The sequence below is a fragment of the Carassius gibelio genome, chromosome B17, assembly GCF_023724105.1.
Source record: "Carassius gibelio isolate Cgi1373 ecotype wild population from Czech Republic chromosome B17, carGib1.2-hapl.c, whole genome shotgun sequence".
In the NCBI taxonomy this organism is placed as follows: Eukaryota; Metazoa; Chordata; class Actinopteri; order Cypriniformes; family Cyprinidae; genus Carassius; species Carassius gibelio.
Window position 1 is genome coordinate 899,989 of NC_068412.1, and position 27,443 is coordinate 927,431.

Consider the following 27,443-nt stretch of genomic DNA (forward strand, 5'->3'; position numbering starts at 1 on the left):
TGGGAAGAAATATTTATTCCCCTCATTTGAGGCATTGAGACAGAAAAAAACAAATTTTCACATGCTGCAAGCATGTACTGCACTATATGCCCCTATAGTTATGTTTCAAAAATATTGTATTGTTTCACATAGATACACATTAACACCTAGGTGAAACTAACTCAACAACTACGGATAATTGTCCTTATTGTTCACCCTCTGGTTGCCCTAGCTTATTGACCCTTACACGGGTTACAACTGCAGTTTACATTCAGTAAAAAGTTTAGAAGTATGCTGCTAAATACATTACATCCACAATCAAAATCCTCAGATGGATTAGTTTTGAAATATACTGCATGGATAGGATTCCTGCTGTCTATATTTAAGATCACATGTCAAGTTCCATACTTAATTTTTTACACATCAGAAGGAAAACACATAGGCTATGTTTAGAATGGTATACTAACATACTCATCTTGTTATTTCTGCTGTATATTGTTTGTATAATGTGAAGAGTATGCACATTTTCTGGAAAATACTATATCTCACAGTACACTGTTCGACTGAACCTTCTATTTCCAGTATGATTAATAAACCAAAATATTTTTTTCCAGAAATGATTTAATGCAAACTAACCTTCTTTTTTCCCCCAATATAATCAACATACTGTTTTCAAGCATTTTTTTGTAAATATAATCTGTTCTATCCTGTTTCACATCATATTTTTTAAAAATAGTACACCGTATACAATGTTTATTTTGTAGTATGCAGTACGCTAGTATTCAATTCAGCCACTGTGTGTATGATTTCTTCCCTGGGGTGTTTAAACAGTGTCAAAATATTTAATAAACTAGATATCGATGGGAAAAGTCCCTGTATTTAGGTACATAGTACTGAGAATGCTACATAGTAAGGCGCATGTTTAATATACAATATTGAAAGATTCTAGTTTAGTGTTTTTTTTTGTTTTGTTTTTTTCTTATTCTTCACATAAGATTTAATTATTTTGGAATACACATCAGATGATCAGCTCTGATTACTGATACATTGTTATGGTCAGACTTGCATAACATCTGAAGTTGAACAATGACTTGGAATATCTGGCCTGTGTTGTCATTATATCTGATTGTTACTGTCGCTTTCCACTTTATCCTGTTTATAGTTTGAAAAACTCTAATAGAAAAAAATGAATTAAGGCCCATTCTGGCATTAAACTGATTGTCTCTCATCACATTTTGCTGTCTAAACCCAATGCAACCTAAATGTGGTCTTACATTTTACTCTCAAACCGATGGTCTTGAGATATACTGTAACCATGTGGCCCAATCATGAGATGTTATCTAGAAACCACTGACCAATCACTCCTCATTCCTGTTAAACACATCAGTGAGACCAAACCATTTGGTAGTGGTTTAATAGATAGCTCAGTGGTCATGGCCTTGTCATTACATTAAGTTCTAAGTGGGTTTCCTGAGAGAAAGAGAGGATGAGACAGCTAAAGGCAAAAGGTTACCGTCTCCTCATTCCTCTCCTACATTCTGGCCCTGATCACACTTCCTGTTTTGTCAACAGGCCTTATCACAGGGCCTTTGTTCACACTAATATCCTGCAAAATAAAAGCAATGCAAACATACATTGTCTTTATGTTGGGAATTTTTGGTCCACAAATGTGTGATGTTTTGTCTGCAAATTTCCAGTCCTATCCCTCAAGCACATGGAGGTTCCTCGGCAGTGAGCAGGGGGCTGCAGGGCGGAGCGTTGCTCAGAGGGCGGAAAGCAAAGATGGATGGATCGTAGGAGTATCGGGGTGCGTGACGACCACCACTCAGGTTCTGTGAGGGAACCACAAGAAACAAAAAAAGGTATAAAGGTGACTGGAAGCTATATACTGTACACACACACACACACACACACACATTGTAATTACTTGTGACTGATGCTTATTAGAAATATGACTCTTTTGCTATGGAAGAACATTATACTAGCGATTTCTGCATAAGCAGTCAATCAGTCTGCCCCGCCATCATCACTTTGTGTATGCTAGATGTCTCTGGCATCTGTGTCTTTGCTGTAATCATATCCACACCCATTTAACTGACCCTGTTCTTTTATGCATTACTGCTTACTGCATTTCCAGTACAACGAGAAACACATTTTGCATTTTTACTTATTAATTTATGCATACTTCATTTTATTATTATCTTGTTATTAAATATGTGACATTCTAGATATTTCATACTGATTTTGTTTCAGTATTAAAATGCTAAATTTGGATGTAACATATAAATAAGAATCATACAAATAAGTAGACAAATAATGCATTAATATTAAACCACTAGTAACTGAAACTGTTTTCTTGCCATTTTTGTATGCTGAACTCCATCCAACTTTAACTTGATTGTACTACAGTAACATGAAGAACTTTGTCTAAAAGTTCCTCTAGTGTATCATCACTGGCTTACATGACCAAAATCATCAAAACCTGAATAAAACCAAATGAGTGAAAAACGACCTGAAAACCCCAGAGAAAGGAAGAGTTCCTGTGTTGGGGAATAAAAGAAGTACCGGTAGTTAATATGTTTCACATATGGCCAGCTAAATCTAGCCTGGATCATATTGCACAGCTCACAAAGATATACAGGCATGTACCACAAGGTTAAGCTCTTTTCCTGTCAAATAGCCACTCTTTTTGAGGTTTTCAAATCTATCAAGGGGCCAGATCAACACTTCATCGAAATAAAAAGAGGAGGCCTCTGCATTTCATTGCAGAGCTACATTACTCCATTTACTTTCTATAAGCAGCTGTTTTCAATGAATCTCCCTTCAGACAGCAATGTTCTATGTTTAATCATTTTAAACTGGTTTCATCCATGCATTCCTAACAGCAAATGACAAACTATCAAATACAGATCTTCATTTTTACATTTAAATAGCTCTTCGAGCCTAAGCTGACAAATTAAAAACTGAAAACTATTGTAAACTAATTATAACAAACAGGTCAGGCTTTCCTAGTACATTTTAAGACCGCATAATGCCTTTAAAACATCACATGACACACTATACCCCTTATACATGGGAAAGAATTAACCCCTAAACCCCTAACATCTGTCTTGTCAACAAGTTTGGACCAAAACTCATCCAGGCGATGACACTGTTTGTCTTCTCTGGCTTCATACACCAATTACTTTTTTCCCTTTCTCCTACTTTGGTTCATTGCTTTCTTGTTTCTGAGCCTCTCTGGTCATGTCCCAGACCTCAAACCCCCATGATGATTTTCCCTATCCCCTAACAGGCCCCCAGATAGCCGCTTCCCTCTCCATCTCTAGCGCTCACCTGGAGCATTGCCAGCAGAGAGACAGGGGCTCTGAGATAAAACAAGGGGCCCCAACCACTACATGTGCAGTTGGGAAAGGACGGAAAGTGAAGAGTGAGTGGAAAAGCATTAGTATTATCAGTGTTGGGCAGTAGCATAGCTATAAGTAGTGATGCTACTAGTTTAACTTCATTCGTCAGTGCCATTGTGGTAGGGTAGCTGTTTTCTGAATCAAATAGCTTTTCAGTAACAAAGCTCTTTTGTTGATCAAGTAGTGTGGTAACTTCCACAAAAGCTACATTTCCCCAAATATTTCTGAAGCTCTAGATTCATTCGGAAACTGCTAAGGGTCACTGATCCAGTAAGTGATGCCACCACCATACATGGACCTGTGTAGCCAACAGAAGTACTGTGGTATGACGGTGACTTCTCGTTCTTCATGTTTTATGGCAGTTGGTCTAAATTGAGCATACCCATGCAAATACAGGTGCATATGCATTCAGTGTATAGTGAAGCTTCATTTAATGTAGAGTAACTGCTAGCTTAGCTCACCGATTGATATAGGGTTGCTTTTGTATATTAGAATGAAGATATTAAAATAAAATAAAACAAAAAAGTATGACTTAGGTGTTTAGGGCGATAAAAGTCCATTAATATTCAGTAATATTATCAATTTAACCATGATTTATTGATTTATTCTCAATCATTATCGTCTCCTGTAGAGATGCTTATATGTACAGTATTGTTCAAAATAATAGCAGTACAATGTGACTAACCAGAATAATCAAGGTTTTTAGTATATTTTTTATTGCTACGTGGCAAACAAGTTACCAGTAGGTTCAGTAGATTGTCAGAAAACAAACAAGACCCAGCATTCATGATATGCACGCTCTTAAGGCTGTGCAATTGGGCAATTAGTTGAAAGGGGTGTGTTCAAAAAATAGCAGTGTCTACCTTTGACTGTACAAACTCAAAACTATTTTGTACAAACATTTTTTTTTTTCTGGGATTTAGCAATCCTGTGAATCACTAAACTAATATTTAGTTGTATGACCACAGTTTTTTAAAACTGCTTGACATCTGTGTGGCATGGAGTCAACCAACTTGTGGCACCTCTCAGCTGTTATTCCACTCCATGATTCTTTAACAACATTCCACAATTCATTCACATTTCTTGGTTTTGCTTCAGAAACAGCATTTTTGATATCCCCCCACAAGTTCTCAATTGGATTAAGGTCTGGAGATTGGGCTGGCCACTCCATAACATTAATTTTGTTGGTTTGGAACCAAGACTTTGCCCGTTTACTAGTGTGTTTTGGGTCATTGTCTTGTTGAAACAACCATTTCAAGGGCATGTCCTCTTCAGCATAGGGCAACATGACCTCTTCAAGTATTTTAACATATGCAAACTGATCCATGATCCCTGGTATGCGATAAATAGGCCCAACACCATAGTAGGAGAAACATGCCCATATCATGATGCTTGCACCTCCATGCTTCACTGTCTTCACTGTGTACTGTGGCTTGAATTCAGAGTTTGGGGGTCGTCTCACAAACTGCCTGTGGCCCTTGGACCCAAAAAGAAAAATTTTACTCTCATCAGTCCACAAAATGTTCCTCCATTTCTCTTTAGGCCAGTTGATGTGTTCTTTGGCAAATTGTAACCTCTTCTGCACATGCCTTTTTTTTAACAGAGGGACTTTGCGGGGGATTCTTGAAAATAGATTAGCTTCACACAGACGTCTTCTAACTGTCACAGTACTTACAGGTAACTCCAGACTGTCTTTGATCATCCTGGAGGTGATCATTGGCTGAGCCTTTGCCATTCTGGTTATTCTTCTATCCATTTTGATGGTTGTCTTCCGTTTTCTTCCACGTCTCTCTGGTTTTGCTCTCCATTTTAAGGCATTGGAGATCATTTTAGCTGAACAGCCTATCATTTTTTTGCACCTCTTTATAGGTTTTCCCCTATCTAATCAACTTTTTAATCAAAGTACGCTGTTCTTCTGAACAATGTCTTGAACGACCCATTTTCCTCAGCTTTCAAATGCATGTTCAACAAGTGTTGGCTTCATCCTTAAATAGGGGCCACCTGATTCACACCTGTTTCTTCACAAAATTGATGACCTCAGTGATTGAATGCCACACTGCTATTTTTTTGAACACACCCCTTTCAACTAATTCAACTAATTGCCCAATTGCACAGCCTTAAGAGCGTGCATATCATGAATGCTGGGTCTCATTTGTTTTCTGAGAATCTACTGAACCTACTGGTAACTTGTTTGCCACGTAGCAATAAAAAAATATACGAAAAACCTTGATTATTCTGGTTAGTCACATTGTACTGCTATTATTTTGAACAATACAGTACATTGAAAAAAAATGCAAAAACAAAATTTACTCAGAAGTTGCATTTTCACAGTTAATTAAAACAAGCTGCAAATAACACACTGGATTATGTCAAATTCTGAAGAAGAAACTTCAAATGTTTTTTTTTTTATTATATTTTTTTATATATATAATTGATGAACTAAATGAATGAACTAAAAAAAACTAATAAAAAAATTAAATGGAAATGAATAATGACACTTTTTTAAGTGACGCTACCCAACAGTGACCTCCAGGCAGTGGTTTCATTTTAAAGTGGAAGTACAGAACAGATGTTATGTGAGAGGAATCCATGTCTACTTAGCACCATGTTTAGTTTGAGACTCTGTCAAAGTGATAAGGTTTTAATTTTCACAAGTCTACAAATTGACTTGAAAAGATCAATGGACAGTAAAATTACAGAGTAAAAATCAAATATATATTTCCAGCCTAGTTCAAATAAAAATATACGAGGTAATCTGCGAGCAAGCCTGTTTTCATTTTGTTTCTTCAATAGCAATTTCTTAGGCACATAGGTGCACCTTTCTTTTTAACTGAGCTGTGAACATCATTTGACGTTTTTTAAAGATTTACTGACTAATGATGAGTTAGTTTATGTGTAAAAATACATTATTAGACTTTGATGAGACTAATAACTAGGTTAATTTACATCTATTTTTATAATTTATAATCCTGGTAGGGTCTCAGTGCTGGAGCCCATCCCAGCATGTCTTGCAGCAAAAGTATGTATACTAATATAACCATACAAATGTATCATTGTGTTGATTGCTTGTTCCAAGCATAAGGTGCATCTCATGCTTTCTCATGAGCCTTTAACTCAGAAACATAAACACAAACACAAATTTATACTTGATTAAAACAAGTTTAATCAGAAAGGGGACTTTGCCTCCTCATTTTAGAAGCACACTGAACATCACTGGTGTAAAAGGAAAATGACTTCATCCTAATACACACACACATACACACTTCCTTCTCCCTCTCCCTTTTCATCCCTAGCTCCTCTCCTCACCTCTTTCCATTAATCTAATAAAAATGGTCATCCAATCTCCTGCAGATGAAATGGAGGTTTCTGGATGTTCAGTGGAGAGAAAGACAATTACGCAACAATTATTTTGCAAATAGAACATTCTGCAGGAAGTAAATCTTTAAGTAAATATTTATTTATTTTTAGCGTGGTAACAGTCTGTAAATGTGAGAATGCTGTGGTATTTAAATGTTACTGAAAAGTATCTTAAATAATACAATGGTATTACCACTTTTTTTGTTTTTGTTTTTTTGTAAGGGGCCCCTAAGTGGTGACACAGATTGTGTTTCTAATTCATTTCTCTGACTCCAGCAGCCTGGTCTGCAGCCAGGGTTGCCCAAGAGTGTTCCAGCTCCTGTGCCATGCATGGCAGGAGGAGGCAAGCAGGAGTCACTGTTCTGCAGTCCAAAAGGTGCCGAGCTCATAATGACGTCACACACTGGGCCTTCTGGAGCAGCGTGATGAGTGCCAAAGAAACACACGGGGTCCACGGCCATGGCTATGAGGGTCAGCGGGTGCACTTTGGCCATGCTCCAGTGCACCGCCGAAACAAGGCATGCTCACATGTCAGTGTTTTATGAAGCAATCTAACCACTCTCATTCAAAGAAATCATGCTTCTTCTGTCTGATCAGATAAAACTGATCCAAGACTAGAAAAACATTTCTAAATAATTTACTATTTGCATAAACGTAACTATTTATAAAAGGCTAACTAAATAAATATTTCTTAGGTTTTCTAACAAACTATAAACAGTGACCCCAAAAAGTATTTAGATACATGAGGATGAATGTCACTGCATTAGAGGAGATCCATCTATCTATCTTATTGTCTGTCTGTCTATTTATCTAACTTTTTATCCATAACATTTTTGCATTTCTTACAAAGTTCAAACACTTAAATTGCACATATATTCTTTGTCAGCTTTTTGAAAAGTGTGCTTATGCATTCATTCTTTATAACAGATTAAACTTTATTTAACATTTTGCAATGGCAATCATACAGTGTGGTTTAACTGAATACTTTTTTAGGACCCACTTTATCTTTTTTTTTCTTTTGACACACTCACCCGAATCTTGATAGTCCTTGTTTTCCCTCCACAGTTCTTTTTTAGAAGCATTTTCTGAAACAAAAAGCAGAAAGGAGAAATTGTGGTTAAAAGGAATGACATAAACCTTCCATAAATCTATACAAAGCCAAACTCCACAATGAGGAACAAGTTTTCCTATTGTAAGTATAAACATTTACTACTTTTTTGCCCTTGAGCTGTTCTGGAAGAGCTGTGGAAGCTCTGGGCCACTAAAAACCAAAACGAATGACTCTTTTATGCAACAGAGCAAAACATCCAGTGGGCCGCCTCCTCGGGACAACCGTGGAAATCTGTTTGCTTTCCTTACCCAGAACTCTGCTGTCAGTGCTAAATTAAAGACTGATGACTCAAGATCAGAGGTTAACTCCATCTCTTTACAGTTCATTTTAAAAACAGTATACTTAGGACTTATGAGACTAAGCAGTTCATTACACTGAAAACAATCAGTGATCCTCATACACAACTTTTATGATTAAAAAAAAATAAAAAACTACATTATTTTCCCTCATTTCAAACTGTGACAATCTTTATTTTGTGGAACAAGAAGGGGATGTTTAGCAGAATGTTCATGCTGCACCAAAGACCAGGACTATCAACAGAAGGACAAAAGGCAGTTTTACAGTTTAAAAAGGCAGTTTAAAAGTAGTCCAAAAGACTCATGTATCAAAATCTTTTTTATAGACAGGAACAGAACAAAATTCAGTCACTGATCATCTTGAACTTCAAATCTGAATGGTTTTATTGTGAGAAAAAAAAAGCACAAAAAGCAGCATGAACATACTGAAAAACATTTTTCTTTTCTTTGAAACAATATAAATAACCCTCTTGTGTCTGTAGAGATAATTTTAAAACATCATATTACAAACAGGGTTTGTCATTACATTAAAAACAACCAAGATTTTTCAAAGCTATCTATGAGGAAATACCTAAAGGAAGATTAATGCACATTTCAAGCAGTATCTTTGGTCTACAAGGGAAAATCCCAGTAAAAAAAAAAAACAACAACAACAACCCAGGAATTGTTACATTTGTCCAGATCTGATTGACTGGGAGCCAAGGTTCAAACCCAAGTGGAGTTTAAAATGAGCTTGGCCTCATTTCAAAGTTCCCAAAAAAGGAGATAATGTTTGTCAAGCTCACTCAACCATGGAGGGCAGCATTTAGACATCTGTCAGACAAACCATTAATTTCACTCAAACAATAGCTGGACCCCTGGATTTGAGATATAAGTAACTGCATATGTGCAGGAATGGATTAGTTGGTAAGGATTATTAATGAAAAACTAACACGACTCTTGGCCAAATGTAGCACAACATATTAACATAACAGCTGTCGTATATAATTAAACGTGATGCATGGAAGAATGAGGCTGGACGTGGATTATTTCATGTTTACAACTTCAGCCAATAATACTGATAAGACTTAGTAAGACTTAATATTTCGAGGTTAAAAACTGATTAGATTTTTGAAAATTACAGCAAAATGATCTTTTAGCAGCTTAAGATGTTATACGAGCAATAGCCATGTGGGTAGCTTTGAATAGTCTCCCATATTGTTTTTCTATCAACACCTCCCATTCCACTTGACCAAGCACACACACACATGCACACACACACACGCACACATACAGTGTACTCAGAGAGTCTTATGGTCCCCAGCCATCTTCATTCAGCTCCTCTCTCTTTCTGTTCTCGTCTTTTTGCTCTTTCTGTCTCCACATATCCTTTTTTTCCATTCTGCACAATCTGCTCTGTATATTTGAACACCTGAAGACAACACTACTAGGTTTACTTGTCCTACTTTGCTGTTTCATTCACTCTATTGGGCTTTTGTTTAAAGAGAGGGAGGGGGGCTGACATCTGTCATCCTCTCTTTCTCTCTGGAGGTGGCGGGCACAAAGCCCTGGAGCACATGGAGTTGTCTGAGTAAGTATAGTTGTGTGCATTGGTCCTGCATTGTTTTCAAACTCAGACATTGAGTCAACAAGAACTGTTGGTCTGAAACAGTATTCTCAAGAGATTTTACATCAGAATAGAAGATGGTCTTTGGAGTTAAATTATTTAAGAAGAACTAACTTTTTTCCAAGCATTTTCACAATGACTGGTCCTAAAGTCTCTTTGATGGTTGTATGTAGTCAATTTACCTCAAAATCATACAGGTTTTCCTAGCGGAGTAACCAGAGTTTCCAATACTTTTGCAGAAACAAAAAGTGTCCACATAGTTTTGTCTTAACAGAAAAGTATCTATCGTTTTATAATTTAAAATGTAAATATCTGCTAAATGTTCGGTTTAATAAATTATTTGGAAAAAAAAAACACTTAATTTACTACTGTTTCTAATGCAATAATGTTTACACATTTTTAAGTCTGACTTTGTCTCTAAATAAATACAAATACATATATTTTGAACCCTTTTAAACAATGAACAATTGGCTTCCAGCCAACTGTCCTATGAATTTATGCTTAATGTAAACAATGCTTTATGCGTGTGTTTGCATCACAGAGTGCTAATTTTTATGTTTGTATGAGTATTTTTCTCACACGCACTTATTGCTTCATTTTGCTTCATTCATTTTAATGCATTATCTTTGAGGGTTCCTTCTATTTGTATTATACAGGATTAGACATGGATTGTTTTTCTAAAAATCTTAGAAAGTAAGTCCAAAACATTTAGGTGGAATATCCCTTTAAACTGATCTGTGTTTTTTGTTCATAGTTTGTACAGCCATTTGCTGTAAGTCTTTAAAATTATGTTTTTTGGTAATATTCAAATCTGATTTGCAAACCCTTCACATTGACAGACTGATTTGGTAAAGTGTCCCTATCTTTCTTGTCTTTGTCCCCAGTTTATCCATTTGGACACGGAAAGCATGTTGTAGCTCTGTTGAGTGAATCTGATCTCCTTCCAACCCCCATGCTCTATCCTCTTCCCACCTTTTCCATTTTCCACATTCATTTCTTTAGCCTTTTTGCTAAAATATGTTAGTGTCACATGCCTTTATACTATTAGGACAATTTTCAGTGACTAATTCCAGGAATAATTTAATTTGATTTGTTATCAACCTTTGTACTTTTTCTGGACGGTTGAGAACAGGGTTAAGACTTATAGTGTTTTTTAGAATATGATGCTCAATGACCAACAAAAGATGGTTGTGTCATCTCTTGCAAACTCACAAAGTTTCCTGTTGGCTAAATAAGAACTTGAGTGTCTCTTACCTGCTGCATTTTCTCCAGGTCCAAGCTGGGGCGACCTGGTTCTCCTGTGTAAGTGGGCCGGTGCCGCCAGTAAGGCATTGAAGGTTGTTCAAAGTGGCTGAGAATAATGGGACGGACAGGAAGGCGGGCTGGGGTGTGGGAAGGCTTGAGAGCTCGAGGAGGAGAGGAGCTGAAGAGAACAGGGCTGGGAGAAGCGGCGCTCAAGCGAGGTCCAGCTGACGATTCATTTGTCCCACACAGGTCCTTCACCTCCTCATCACTAGAGGCGCTGCTCATGTCTCCATGTCTGTGCCACTTTCGGCCCCCCTCAGCCCCCGTGGCTCCTGCGATGCGCTCCAGCTCCTCTTCAGAACTGTGATGGTCCAAGATTGGGTCCAGGAGTAAACGGAGACGTCGTAAGTGGGCAGGAGAGAGAATGCCCTGATTGTGCTGCTGGCTAGTAGCTAGAGGCGTCAAGGCGCAGTTTCGTCGACGCTCTGCAAGGGGTGCAATATAGCCGAAAGATGTAATTTAGCAAAATATAAACTTACCATCAATACCATGAAGCATATTGTGTTTGCATGTCTTGCTCAAGAGCACAATGATATTTAATGTCTTGTTCCTTAAGGGGTTGTTCACACTGACAAACATTGCTAGAGGTTAGTTGCTAGTCTATATTAATACTGAACTGCAGTATCAAACTGTATAATGAGGTGGATCACCTAAGCTCCACTGTCTTCACTTCTTTGGTAGATGCCATATTGAGTCACTGCTTAGTTGAGTTAGGTTCAAACTAGGGGTTGCACTGAGTAACCGACTGGTCTACTTCAGTGGTCTGCAATGATACTTTAAGCTTGACATTGACTAGTCCCTGGTCCTATAGAGGGCGCAACAGGATAGGAAATCTTTGAAGGACTTCCACATTTACGCTCCGATTCCAAACAGTTAAAATGACAAATAAAGGCATACTCTGAAAGACTCCATAGGACATGTGTGATTATATTACTGGATGCTCGAAATTGAATGGTAGAATGCACATTTTAAACAGCTTATTGTACAGTAAAAGTTAATCGCCGTACTTATGCGCTGCTGCACTGTAACGCACACACGTAGACTACAAATAGTAGCACTTTACATAACTCACAGATCGTGCCCAAACAGAATCATTCAGCACGGAAATTTATAAACACTGTTCTGTGATTTATCAACAAAATAGCTTAGAAACTGAAAACTTCAAGCATATATTGTATGTCTTAATAACTGGATCCCACATCTTCACTAGTAGAGAGATGCTGCCAGGTAGAATTAATTCACACACCCAATCATTTTCACTAATACATTCATATGAATATAATGTTAACTTTGATATTTTATCTGTTTCTGATTTAGAACGATGAGAAATCTGTGAGAAATATAATGACCCAAAAACAAAAGAACTGATAAAAATGAGCTGTTATACGAGCAACAGCCATGTGGGCAGCGCTGTGTCACATGCCATAGCTGTGCCATGCGCAAGGTGTTTGTCTCAGCCCCAGGCTCTTTTTACTTTCCATTAATGACGTCATCAGCGACTTGACGACTTCTACTCGACTTCCATCATATAAAAGTTGACTTTAAAAAATTTCAATTCGTTCAACCCCTAGTTCAAACTCTGATACACCAAACCATAATAGATTAGACTAAGGCAATTTCCATTACTCTTAGCCTGCAGAGAGTACAAAGTTTGTTTATATGACAGACTGTCAGGTTCAATTGATAACTTTATTGAAACTCATTTAATTTGTCGATTAAACATCATAATAAGGGTCTACACTAACCATTACTTTTCTTTTAATGCTCATACTTTTTATGTACACTTTTTTTTTAGATACCCCACTACTATATATGTAAAAAAATAACATCAGGTGCATTGCATTAAGGGTTTTAATTTTATTTCATTTAGAAAAGGTTTGATGCTAATGATTGCATTTACCTCCTGTTGCAGTCTGTTTGATTTATATGCATATTGACATGATAGTCTGCTCAGAAATGAAAATCCTCTTGTAATTTACTATAAAATTTGTATTCTCACACACACACACCTATCATTTCCCTTCAGATCAACTGTAAACTGATTGTATGGATAAGTGGAAGTCATAAACATCTGGGACAGGATAAGGGTGAGTAAATAATGAGAGAATTTTCATTTTTGGGTGGAGTACCCATTTAATGACGACAACATTTCAATAACTTACTTTCAGGTTTCAAAACCTTGCTTTTAGAAACATAACAGTAACTTATGTAGATGTTTTATTCTATGCATTATCTATGTAATATTATACATTTTATCAATTAGTTGTTGAAGCCCTGTATGCCATAGATACTGTATATCCATGTGGAAACACACACACACCTCTGTCAATCTGTGCCAGCTCTTGGTTTTCCCCTTCTGAATCTTCACTCTCCCCCCCTTCCTCACTGCCATGGTAAGAAATCTGTTTCAAAAGCAAAGCAAAGGTCAAACAATCCTGAATCACAATGATACAAACAAGAATACTGTTACAACTCACACAAGCAAATATAAAGCGATTTTCATGCATCTGTATTCCAGTTTAATAGCATAAAAGTATTGCTTATCATTTTCTATAACAATAAGAACAGCGATTAACACTTGCGCAACTTCTTAGGAAACCTTATAATATTACAAAGGGTGAAAAAAAACATATGCAGCAAATGCTATATGTTTCTAGCAAACAATCCAACCTTAACAAAGGGATTATCAATTTACTTGCGATTTAAAAAAAAAAAATGTGTGTGATGATTTCCCATGAAGAAGATGCCTTCAATATGCAAGTGTGATGTGGGTGGTTGCCAGAGCAATGCTATGTGGTTGCTAAGGTATTGAGTGTCTTTAGCATGTTATGCTTTGGTTGCTAGCATGTTCAGAGTGGCCCAAGTATGTTCGCTTGATATGCCCTTTTTGGGATTTGCCTGCTGAAAACCTGTAGACTGATTGTTTTACCAGTAATACAACACCTTAATAATCTACATGAATCATGCCAAATAATGTGATACATCAAAGTTTAATACCCAATTTTTTTCAGCAATGCTTGCCTTAGAAATCAGAACTATTCACAGATCCACACCTCAACTGAGATGAAAGTGTGATAAGATTAGAATGTGTGATAAAATGGAAAAGACGTGCTCAGTAAAGTTTGAGTAAAGATTCGAAAGTGTGAAAAGAAGAAACTAGAGGTTAAGAGAAGTAAAAACAAGAGGCACACCCAATACCACAACACCATTTATTTTATGACAGCTTAGCTATGTCCCATTGTAAATTCATTTAGACAAGATTATTTTAAGCGCAAAACTGATTAAAAGTCTATCAGCGAATGAGAGAATGGAAAAGAGAGAAAACCCATAAGTATGCACAAGTAAAGAGTTAAGTAACACAGTCCACGGTAATTACCTTGTCCAAGCCCAGCTAACCACTTGCCATCTGTTCTCAAGAACACACACACACACACAACACACCCCACTTCTCTTTTCATCTCTTTCGCCTTTCACTAAGCAAACAGCGAGAGAAACTGAATGACTCAAATGTGTCACTCTTTCTCACATGCACTAGGATCTCACGGCAGCTCAGGGCCCCCAGAAGAACCATTTCCACTCAGCAAAATACAGTCTGTTTTGGATCTTAAAGTCACCACAAATTACCATTCCTCACCACCAAAACCCCTTCCAAACACTGTCTTCGGTTATAAGAAGCTATAATGTAGGTTTTCATTAAGTTTTACGTACTTAGAAAACTACAGCCCATTACACACTGTATTCAAGAGCATTGCACAAGTTTTAGCGGTGATAACCATACAAATAAATACAAAGTGAATGCTCCTATTGTTCCATGTGTGTACAGAATACACAAGTCAGTCCCACTACGAGGAAAAAAAAAATACCTCTTTAGTTTGGTTTTGTTGCAACCAGAACTTTCCTGGAAAGAGTTTGGTTTTATAAATATCATGCCTGAAAATTCAGTTAGTACAGCATCAAATAACAATATTACACACTGAGAGAGTAGAAGGTACAACAATATTCATCTGCATTAGAAAATGTATTTTCAAAATTTATTAATTCGAGTTAAATTGTTTATTTAGAGTTGATTATTTATAGAAACCCATCTATAACTAAGCTGGTTTACTGTAATAACTTCCCAGACATGTTTATTTGTGAAATATGGTTATTAACGCACAGTAACATAAAGGCTAAATAATGTACTGTAGTTGTTGGATTTGTAATTTTTTGGTAGTGGAAACCAAACAAGATATATCCTAGTATACTTTCAAGTAAAACCCCAGCAATTTTTGTTGGAAAACTGTAACTGACCACCAATTTTCACAACAAGTATGTGAAAAGGCAACAAATAGGTTAGTCAGTGTACACCAATTATTTCTATTCAACTTAAAAAAAAAAAAAAAAAAAAAAAAAAACTGGTTAGGACACATTGTGATTCTACAACTTGCGTCACCCGTACAGTTCATGACCCATACAGCATAATAGACTGCAAGGGTTTTCATGTTATGATAAAAGAGCTAAACCAAGGAATGCTATTCCTTAAAGTAATTTCTTACTAATACAGAGCTGCCTATTGTCAAAACTTGCACTATGTATATGCTTGCTTGATCTACAAAGAAATCAGATGCCAAATGATGAATGAGAAACAATTGAGTAAAATCGCAATATATCAAAGCTTTGAACAATAATACATTTAAAAAGAGCAATATTACTGTATGGTGGTGACACTGATATTGATATATTTAATTCCATGTCGTTGCAAATTCTTACTCCTACTGCAAGGCTGTATTGCCACAACAAAAGTGCAACCTCTGAAAAAAAAAAATGGAAAAAGCATAAAAAATTAAAACACCACCAGAAAACCTGTTTCTGAATGTAATTATAAATAGAACAGACTTCTTTTGGGAATAAATGCACAGTCAGCCTGTCAATATATTGAAAAACCAACCTTGACAATGTGATCTTGCATCACTCTGAAGGAGTTTACTTTGTGATAATAACCAAATGTTTATTAATGGTTTGGTTATGTAAGCCATTTTACCATGCCAATAAAGCAAATATGTCTAGGAACTGAAAAGTATAGCTTACGTGTGAGCCTCAACTGTACACACTGGCCTCCTTGTGTCGAAGCTCTCTCAAATAGGCATAGGGTGACACAATACAGCGCTACAAGATGCTGGCAAGTGACCTTGGCTTAATGGTGACAGCCAATCAATAGATCCTGGGAGCGTTGTTATACATCCAGCTTTGCTTCAACTCGTTTCAGTGTCAAGAGAGAAAACACTACTGATACTTAGTCAAGTTCTGGTTCTTTGCCTGCACTGAAAAGCTCTGATAGGATCTCATGGGTGCAGATACAAAAAGCTGCTCGAAAAGGAAAAAGCAGTTTCAGCATAAGTGTATAACAGAAAGGCAGGCTCTGTGTATAGTGAAAGCAGAAGGTAATGTCTTTTGAGTTAAATAGTGGTCTGAAATATTATTTTGGCTAGAAATGGACCCCTACATACAAACACACATGCATATCACAGCAGAGTGACTGGACTAAAAACTGCAGCACTACATGAGGCCTGTTTCCCAGGGAACCTCCCCCAGATGGGATGACAACATCTTCACAGGGGATTATGGGATGCATGTGTTTGAGTGAAAATATGTTAACAGAGCTATTGTCAAAATCATCAGCATCAGGGCCAAATTACCCATCAAGCAATTCACTATGGTTTTGGACTGAAATGAAAGTACAGTCTGTTTTTTTCTCAAATAATTGTTTAGGCAGTATCAAAATGTAGTTCAAAGGAGGCAAGTGCTCACATGCCACTGGCTTTGAAGATTGAAGATACATGAGATCCAGCATATTGCCTCATACTACTAATGTTTTTAAAAGCTATTCACACTATGAATCAGAATTTTTAAAGAAGTAGGTTTGAATGAACGTCTCTCATCCTTCACATTACTTTCCCCAAAGTTCTAACCTAATAGTAGGATAAGCGCAAGCAAACAATTTACCTTTGGTGCATTAATATTGTAGTCCAATGTCCAATTAATATTATAGTCCTGATGTGCAAATATTAATATTGACACATTTGAAAGAGGTTGCGAGTAATACCAGCAGCTGTGTTATTAGCTGAAATAATTTATAATATTTAGTGCTATTTTAGACCTGTAACTATCAATTAAGTACTCTAGCTTAAGCACACTAAAAATAAAGTTAAAGGAAATAAAAAATACTCTCATGGTCACTATTTAACTTTGCCTCAATGGCATACATTAAAATTTCAACAGGCAACACAATCATCCAGTGACTGGTAATTTATCAGAATAACTGACATACAAATTTAGTAGGGCAGGTGAACAACACAGGAATGTGGTCGCGCTTGAACGATTTTCTTTGTAACTTTATATGATAAGAGCACCATAGTGCAGGGCCACATTTTTGTTCGGGGTGATATGAGTTTGGTAAGAACCCATTCGTAGCAGTTCTTTTCAATTTACATTTTGAAACAATCAAACTAACATAGGCAGCACTGTTTATTAACATAAATGCATGCCTTTCTGCAGGGCTGTACTCATGTCGGAGCTGAATCACACGGTTTGTGGTTTCCAGCCCAGCCTGTCTTAAGCAGTGGACCTGAACTGATTTGCTTACACATGGATTATGTCTTTCCTTCATCTCTAGGAATACATACATTTTATCAACATGAAGTATAATTTGAAAAAATGCATGAAATTATACTTCATATCAATAATTAAAAGTATGACAGTGCTAAGTCATGGTTCTAAATGTTTACCACATTCATGTATATTCATGGAACTGACATAACAGTAAGATAAACTTTTAAGAATAGAATGGTACCATGTCCCGAAAACTGTTTTTAAACATGTTTTATTGATAACAGACTATAGTCTAATAATAAAGTAATAAAAAAGACAAAAAGGGCTAAAACATTCCAAGAAACATTAACACCTTCAAGGAATGATTTCCTTGGCTTTGAATTTAATAATCCCTCACTGTAGTTAAGTATAGGATTCAAAATAGTTTTTGGTATCCCTGACAGGCGGGTTATCTGGTTTAAAATTGATTTCAGACATTTACAGCAGAAACTAGAACAACCCGTTTGCATTAACGTGCAAAAAAACAGCATTTGCATGAGGGTTTGATGCTGACCACAATGCACTGCTCCTGCAGGCAGAGCTGTTTGCATAGTTTATGGTTTACTCTCTGGATCCTCTGGCCCTGTCTGAGCTCATAAATTGTAGGGTTGTCAATGTGTTTGTATATGTAACATAATCAGCTGCCCTGTAGCCTCAGGGTCTACAGTACCATCCTGCAAAGCAGTCTGGGAACGAGAGAGGCAGGGAGGTGCCACTGTTCTAATGGCCTTCTGGATTAGCATTGGCTATTCTCATTTGAATGTGTGGGGAAGATTAGGGTCAGTGATGATGGGCATGGATTACAAGCTTTGGAGAGGGTGTGTGTGAATATGATATAAGCCCAAAAAGCTGTTGGAGCACAAATGAGCTGTTAGTGTGATAATTCTCAAAGATAAATGACATCACAGTCTTAACGGGCACCTAGGAATGTCCTAAAACAGCAAAAAAAACAATGCACATACTAGTGCAATACAGTAACAATGACGTAAATTCTATCCATTGTGTGTACTGGCACACATCAATAGGTACTGATTTTGCAGTGGCATGCAGGTGCTCCGATTAGTTGACTTTATTACAGCTGCTAAGGTGAAATGTGTAATTTTAATAAAATACTTTCACATCTTAAAATGTAGAGAAGTAAACCATTTGTAGACCAACAAACATACTGTGGCTCTATCAAACCAAACCAGACAACACAATCATCTAATGGCAGTTCTTAGCAAAGTTTTGGCGAATTGGTGGCTTAACCCTAAGAATTCTAACAATGTAATTTGTATATTTTCATATGATCTGCATACTCCACAGTCACAGTTATGTTTAGGTTTTAGGTAAGGGTTGGGCATTCATGTTTTAAAAAAAAAAAAGATTACATACAAATTCATATGAAATCGCAACCTTGTAAAATGGTTATGTTTAACCATGAAGATCAGGTTGGATCAGCCCAACACAGCAGTATTGGCTCAAGCTATGGGTTGAATTTGGGGAGGGAATATCTATTTGTATCAGGAAAAGAGAGTGTTGAGTGTTCATCGATACCTTGAAAAGGACACTGGAAGTGACGTGACAAAACTATTAACCTAACACATAACCAGAAATTTCTCCATATCAATTAAATTAACTTTATAGCTCATCTGTCTAGACCAGCGTAACCAGCGTCACATTTCTAAATATAAATCCCCCACGTATTTGCCTGCTGGGCTTCCACTGCTTCTATTACAAGTGCATTGCTGTAAACACTTTTTTTTATCTTCATAAACAAGGTATTTCCTATGGCAAGCAGCAGCAGACCAGAGATGTCTCAGATATTATTATATAGATATTAAATTACATTTCACCAAGAACATGAAAGTGTTACTTTGAATGACATAATAAGTAGTATAATAAGTAGGCAGGGTCCACAACCCATACAGACCAGAACTTTCCCTAAATTGCGGTTGCGGACTACACTGTTGAGTGGTAGTCCACCATGATGTCCGCAACTGTGCATGCATCAAAAAAGAATGCAGTGCAGCATAAAAGATGGTGCTTCTGAATAATCAAATGTCAAATGGGACACCCTACGGCCCCTTCACAAGGTTTGGAACAGGGCCCAATTCTCTCACTATGCACCAAAAATGTTAAAACCATGAAAACCTCTTAATGCTGATAGCTAAATTAATGGTCCTGGCCCATTTTCCTTCACAGTCCTCAAAGAGAGTCCCTCTGAGGGGTTTAATGATGTCTGTGATGTCAAAGCAGTATGCTGTGTAGTGGGCGGTAGATGAAAGTTGCATAATGGGCGTCAACATGCGTGTCACAGCCATGAGTTCTAGCTACGCCATCTGCTAAACAGTTTAGAATGGTGATTGGTCCTGTAATCATGGCCAGTCTGTGTGTTTGTGTGCACATCTTTTATGCGCGTGTAGATCATGTGTGTCACATAGACAGCAAATGACTAAGTGTAACCACCGTAACACACCACCGCACTTCCATACTGTTTAAAAGTTAACATTCATATTAAGGTTGCCCCAGAGTAGTCAACGAATTGATGCTTTGATTCGAGGAGCCTGATTGGACTTCCAATCTAACAGTCGAATATTCGCGGGGTGTTACTGATTATGCCATTTTGACTATATGGGGGAGCTCAAATGTTTGATTTCACATAGAACTACCGATTTTCTCCAAATAAGTTAATATACAGCCTATTATGATAAAGCTGTAAGAATCTGAAAAGAAAGAAGCTTCAAATTAATATTTTAAAGTGCGTGAATAAATCCAACCACCCCTATAGATTTATATTTCACTTTCCATAATCGATGACCGAGAGAGGAGCATCTTGGCGGCAGGGATTTATTGGATATATTATTTAAATGAGTCAAGCGCTTCACTGTAGTACTAGGGTGATATCTCTTCAGCGCACAATACAAGCAGGTCAAACTACAATGCAGAATATTAATAACTATGACTGGGACTGTTATATACATACTATTATAATGAGAAGACCATTATACTAAAATGCTGTGAATTTTTTGAGTTTAGCTGCCGTGTTTCTGCACATTGTTTTGTGAAGAACGCGTCCACAAAAGGAGTTCATATTCAGAGCCCTGCAGATATGTTCATATGCATTTGGGCCCTTTTTGCAAATAGCCTTTAAGTCTTAAAATTAACGTTATGTTGTATAAATAACGAAACGTATTCTATATGAAATTATGAGTTGAATCCCATTGATTAAAAACTTGCTATCAAATGCATCACTCTACTGATCAATCAATCAATCACCTTTATTTATATAGTGCTTTAAACAAAATACATTGCATCAAAGCACTGAACAACATTCATTTGGAAAACATAATGCAATATGATAATGCAAAATTACTGATCATCCTCAGCGTGTGCAGCTCAAAACAGAAATGCAGAACATTTACTGCTAACGTTTTAGGCCAATGTTATAATGAGAACACTATTGAAAATTTTTTTTTAATTGTTATAGTTTCCCAATATAGTTAATATATTATAGTTAAACAATTTCCCTGTGTTTTAACAAAAGTAATTATGTTAGTCGAATGTCTGACTTGACTCGTTAATGAATTTTGCCCCGCCCCCAAACATATGATTCGACTATCAGTCGAATATCGACAAGATTAGAAAATTCCCATTCGACCACAGTCTCAAAAAGCAACACATAATCAGATGCATTGCATTTCAGTACATTAATAAACCTAATTTCCATTTCTCTTAAAAGATTAAAGGGGACCAAAAACTTGAGGTTGTGAGGAATATACTATATGCACGCACCTTTAACAAATTTTCAATGTATTATTCTAATGTTTATTTTGTAAATGCCTCTTTAGCTCAATGCAGGTTTTAGATTTCACATGAAATATGTCTCCATGCCCTCAGTTGATTGACATTTTCATTATATCAGCCACAAAAGTGGATAGTGGAAAAGTGCCCACCTTCATGTCAATCCAAAGCAGAGCTTTCTTTCTTATGCAGAAATATTTTGAAGAATGCTTAGAACCAAACGATATTGGAGCCCAATGATTTTCAGTGTACAGACAAATAGATATTTCTCAATAGTTTTTCTATGTTCCACAGGAAAAGGAAAGCCATAAACTTTAATTTGAATGACATGAGAGTGAGTATATGATGATAGAATTAAAATTTTTGGGTGACCACTTTAACACATCCTTTCACAATGTTTAATTTTCAACCACAACTATCAAAACATTTTATGTATGTATGTGTTTTCTACTATAACACTGGGGGTTTCACAAATCCCAGGATTCCCTGATAATATTTATTACCAACCACAGCTGAATTCTGACCAACTTGCTAACAATGTCCAGCAAAATGTCCTTAATCACTACCAGCCACAACCGTGCATGTATCACATTTTCACTCAGTGCAATAGCAGAATTATCAGTGTTGAAATTAGTTTCACTGCAATTACAAAAAACTAACAGCAGGAATCAATAATGAGGCAATAATACAGCTGCTTGAAGAAATTATCTGATTATGTTTTTATTGTTTTAATTTTTATTTTTATTATTACAATGACATGTATGCTTATAGCAGACATAAGCTGCAAATTATGTCATATTATTTAAGGCCTATAAAATTTACTGCAGCCCAAGAAGCCAAAGTACATTTCTGCCTTTGGCTAACCATACTACATACTGAGTAAGTGGAAATTACTCGAGCAGGAAGCTAAAAATGCTATTACAGCATAAATGTGATACAAATCTATAATGTCATATTTACTTAGCATTGCTAAATCTTTTTTTTTTTAAACCATTACAAGTATCCAACTTTTATTGGCCTGGCTGGCAAGAATTTCTCGTCTTTCCCCTCCTGACTTATAGAAATGCAAACATTTGAAAAACTGTTTGTTGTTTGGTATGATTTAGATGAGCGTGTGAAACCAGAAACAATTGTCCTTACATTTCATGACAAGTTACATTAAGCCCGCACAACTGACATAAAGTCATTGACCTTTTTGGCTTGTGTGTAAACATAACAAATTTATATAGGTCGGCAATCTAATGTGTTGTAGATTGCAAATGAATGATTAAACAAATCTGATAAAGTGTATACTTTCGAACAGAGTATTGCAAGACTCGCAAAGGCACTATTGTAACATGAAGCAGTCTGCTAACCATGGGAGTGTTTAGGCCAAGTCCTCTGTGGTCAATTTAAAATCACACAAGGAAAAAAAAAATAGCCACACTCACAGCTGCTTTTTACATTTTTGCACAAGTGGACAAGAACAAACCAATCAAAAAAAAAGGGGATCAAGTGAAAGGCTATGACACAGGACACACTCAAACACAGGATGACAAACAATAAAAAGTGTTTCAAGACTCAAACAAACACCAGCCCTCGGGGGCCATGACTTCAGCTCTGTGTGTGTGTTTGTTCATGCATGAAGGAGACTTTTGGGCAACTCTAGCTTCTGGGTTAGTACAGATCTGTTTATGTGTCCTCCTTGTACAGTGTTGGTTCATTTGTAATATTCTCTAACTTACGTTTGAATTCTACTTCTGTATTTTTAATTTTATAATTTAAGGCCTCTCCATATGCCACTCCATGTAACAACATTCCCCAATGTGATCAACTCTATGGATCAGAGAAGCATGATAAAGCGTGTTGTGTGTAGGTCAAAAGTTGCAACACAATAGTCAAACTTTAAATACTGAAATCATAACGTTCATTCCTTTGCTTATTATTAATCTTCTGGCTTGTATCCAGGGAACAATGCCATGAAGATCCTCAAATTTCTTCCAAACCTTCTCAGTGGTCTACTAGATCTACTCAAACACTTATACACAAGGCTTCTGTCAGCAACCCAGCAGTGCCAAAGACGTTTCTGGCAGAAGGCCACACTCCAACCACTGTAATTGTATGTATTAGTGTAAGCCACAGGGTCAAGCTGAGATCAGGACATGTGTCCATTGGTACAGGAATAACATTCTTTGGCACTGAATAGTCAAAATGTCTTCCCATCTTCTTTTAACATGTTGAGATCTTGAAAAAAAAAAAAAAAAAAAAACACTGAAGCTAGCTTCTCAACTGAAGCTAGCTTGAAAATCAACCAGGTATTTCAACTCTTGGTCTTGACACTGAGCATAGACAAGCTTTGCAATTCATACTGTCTTTCAGCTACAAATCCCAGTCTATTACAAACAAACTTAAAGGGTTATTTCACCCCAAAATGAGAATTTGTCCATGTTTTACTCACCCTCTAACCATCCTAGGTGTATGTGACTTTCTTCTTAAAGACAAATCCAATCAGAGTTACATAAAAAATTGCCCTTGCTTTTCCAAGCTTTCAATGAGGTAAGCTGGTGTTTGTTGTCAACAGTTCAGAAGATGATAAATAAAGTTTGAAATCTGGATATTTATAGTACAAAAACACATAGATTTGCTACAGGAGGCCTTTATTAACCCCCCAAAGCTGTGGAAATTTTATTACAGATGCGCGCACTTTATTAAACATCTTCTGAACTGTTGACAACAAACACCCCATTACCCCATTGAAAGGCCTGGAAGAGCAAGGATAATTTTTTATATAACTCCGAATTGATTATTCTGAAAGAAGAAAAGTCACATACACCTAGGACGCTCCAAGGGTGAGTAAAACACGGAGGAATTTTCATTTTTGGGTGAACTAACCCTTTAAAATCAACATAAAATGGAATTCACAACCAGTTTTACCTCCATAATATGTCATTTCCAAGTGAAACAAGATATTCAATGAGAAAAGACTTGTTTTATCTATTAGAAACCAATTAGATCATAAAAGGTAAGAATTACATTAATTAAGGAGACCATTACACTTATCTTCTTTTTCCTTTCATATTTTTCTTTAGCTACTTTTTGGCCTTCCATCCACACTGAGATGACATTTTTTTCCTATTTGAAAGGGATCTTGAATATTTAATCATGTGATGCATATTTTCCTAACAGATACATATATTGTTGTGCCTGTGATTTGCGTCTTCATATTACATTCATAAAAATATGACAGAAAATGAACGTGAAGTTGCTATCTTGTATAAAAACTGCGTATTAAACCATACTGTACATGGAACAGTGATTTTGAGTGTGACCTGAATACACCAGTGAGTGGTGGAATATTTTGCTAATAAAACGACAGAGCTAGAAAAATAATGCGAGAATTTAATGTCTGGTCTCTACTACTAATATTTTTAATAAATTAAAGACCCATTCATACCAAGGACGGTAACTATAAAGATAACAATAAAGATATGGTTCTAAAAATCGTTCTCAATATTAAAAAAATAGCAATGTCCACACCACAACTATAACGATAAAGACGAAGAGAAATTATATAGTTGGAATCACTTCCAAAATGATTTTTCTCCAGCTGATGAACGATTTAAAATTGACAGCCAATCAGAATCCATCCTCCTGTAACACACTGGAGAAATTAAAGCGGCTGATGAGTATGCACTTAGAATAAACATACGATATTGTTCACTGGTGTGGACACTTATATCGTTATCTTTATAGTTATCGTTCTTGGTGTGAACGGGGGTTAACTAAACAGCTTTTTCTCAATACCAAGCCCATGTAGCTTTTTTTACATAAGTCAAAAGGAAAGTAATTTCATTTTTCAAAGGCAGTTTATTTACTAGTTATTGTTCTTTATCGCACAAAATATTGTAATATTAATACAATTTTATAATCGCACAAAAAATTTTACTCTGGGAAAACTCTCAAAAAGTAAATCATACAGATTTGTAACAACACGTCTATAACATTAAATATATATTCCCACTTTTACAACTGTCCTAAATGGTCACAACTTTATAGCAGCCTCTCCAATTTCATTCATCATCAGTTTTATAGTAGATTTCCATCCTGCTACTGCCACATTACCCCCATCCCCCTCCCCAATCAAATAATGAAACTGGAACCAGCAGTTGTACAGATCAATCAACTAGAAGTGTCACAGGGAAAATGTGTAAACTACTATGGGGATATCCATGGAATGGACCAAGAAGTGGACTCTTTCTTGATCAAATAAGCTTAAGTACATACAAGCTTTAGGCTACATCTTTGAGAAACATCACACCATGTGCTCAAACAAGAAGTGTACTGACAAATGCCTATACGAAAGGTTAAGATGATGCATTTACGACAGAGAACCAACATTAGCTCCAGTATTTGAAGTATTTATGGATTCTATAAAGGTATTACTTAAAAAAATGAAAAAAAATCAAGATGGCGTAAGCAAGATGCCATCATACTGTCTCCTGCTAAAACTTTTTACTCACAAAGTCATCTGGTTCTTTAGTTTATTCCTTCAAATAAAGATTGTTCATTCACGTATTGTCTCTGAGGACATATTTTCACGTTGTTTGTGCACTTCCAGTTTCAAGTGTATGTGCGTATGATCTCTTGAATAAATATGCACAGAAGGCTAAATGAGTGGGTAGGTTTTAAAACTTTTCCATGTTACAAATCCACCTTGAGCTTAAACAAACACATTGTTGTACAATGAGACATGAACATGGTAAATAGAAGGCTTCTGCAATCCAGTGTAGGAAAATACGGCAGTCAAAAGACAAAGTGCTTTATGGTTACACTTTCACATTACAATAAAGATACTGTAAAATACTGTATGTTGCTATTAATTATGACAAACCTAAGAATAACGTGTGATTTCAATCAGTTCATTATTACTTTTTATTCTTCTTTATGTAACATTAACACTGTATCAAAGTACGACACTCACTTTAATCTACTTTTATTTGAACATCATATAGTTCTGCATATTTAATGCATCTTGGCCTACAACTATTAAGTATTACTATTCGTGCTGTCAAGTTACATAGATTTCCTTTTTTAATAAATGGATGTTTTATGCAATATAGTTATATACTGACTTACCTTTAGTTGAAAAGGATGGATCTCATTTAGAGAGTGTCTTCTGAGTTTTTTAGTAAGGGTCTTCAGCATTCTGTCTTTCCTTGATTGTTCTAAGCTTTCTTAGAGATCACTTCTTCAAATTACAGATTCATATCCGATACACAAGCTCTGGATTGATCAGCTCTTTCTAAGAACAGTCAATGAGTCTATTCAGAAATGTTCAGCTCCATGCAAACAAACTCATGCTGAAACACAAATAAACAACGATCATGAGTTCCCAGTGCCAAAACAACAGAAGGTCCCCGTGCACAAAGAAACAGATCTGTTTAAGGCTAAAATAAGAATAGTCTCATAACTTGATCTAAACATCCATTACCCTGATGAAGGTAATTTAATTAAATATAACTATTTAATTCCTGTATTGTATTGAATTGACCAGCGACAGTGACATTCTTCCTCAAAAAACGTTCTTAAAATCCAGATGGGTAAAATCAATGTTAATCTTACTCCAAACAACAGATGGACGAAGAAGCTGAAGTGTGTATAATAAAAAAAAAAGTCTCCATAGAATCTCAATCGCACTCACACATACGTATGCGCACTACACACCACTCTCACAAGCTCATGCTCGTCGTGGTCTCCCATTGGTTGCTTAAACCAATGATGTCACTGCGTTCTAAAAGGAGGCGGGGTAGTGACATCTTAAAGGGCTATGAACAGTTTGAAGGGGTTGAGGTCAAGTGTGACTACAACATTTTATATTTTATGAATATTTTATTTTAAGTTACATTTTAAATTATTTTTTTATTTTAATAATTGTACATCATACTGTACAAATACAAATAAGTTTATTTATGTGAAGCAGGTCTATTGTGTTGTTA

The 27,443-nt window shown here is 36.3% G+C and overlaps 1 protein-coding gene across 2 annotated transcripts; it reads right to left on the bottom strand.

Moving 5' to 3' along the window:
* Positions 1-27,196, bottom strand: si:dkey-16j16.4 (uncharacterized). 2 transcript variants are annotated; one of them, XM_052579877.1, is made up of 6 exons: positions 27,070-27,196; positions 26,584-26,807; positions 13,379-13,460; positions 11,008-11,483; positions 7,772-7,825; positions 1-1,811 (listed from the first exon to the last, which is right to left on the bottom strand). In XM_052579877.1, exons 2-6 carry the CDS (start codon positions 26,650-26,652, stop codon positions 1,686-1,688), a joined length of 807 nt encoding a protein of 268 aa, XP_052435837.1. In that variant the 5' UTR covers positions 26,653-26,807; positions 27,070-27,196; the 3' UTR covers positions 1-1,685. The 2 variants fall into 2 exon arrangements, with proteins under 2 accessions (XP_052435837.1, XP_052435836.1); XM_052579876.1 differs by having other exon boundaries at positions 26,584-27,170.
* Positions 27,197-27,443: the final 247 nt, after the last annotated feature.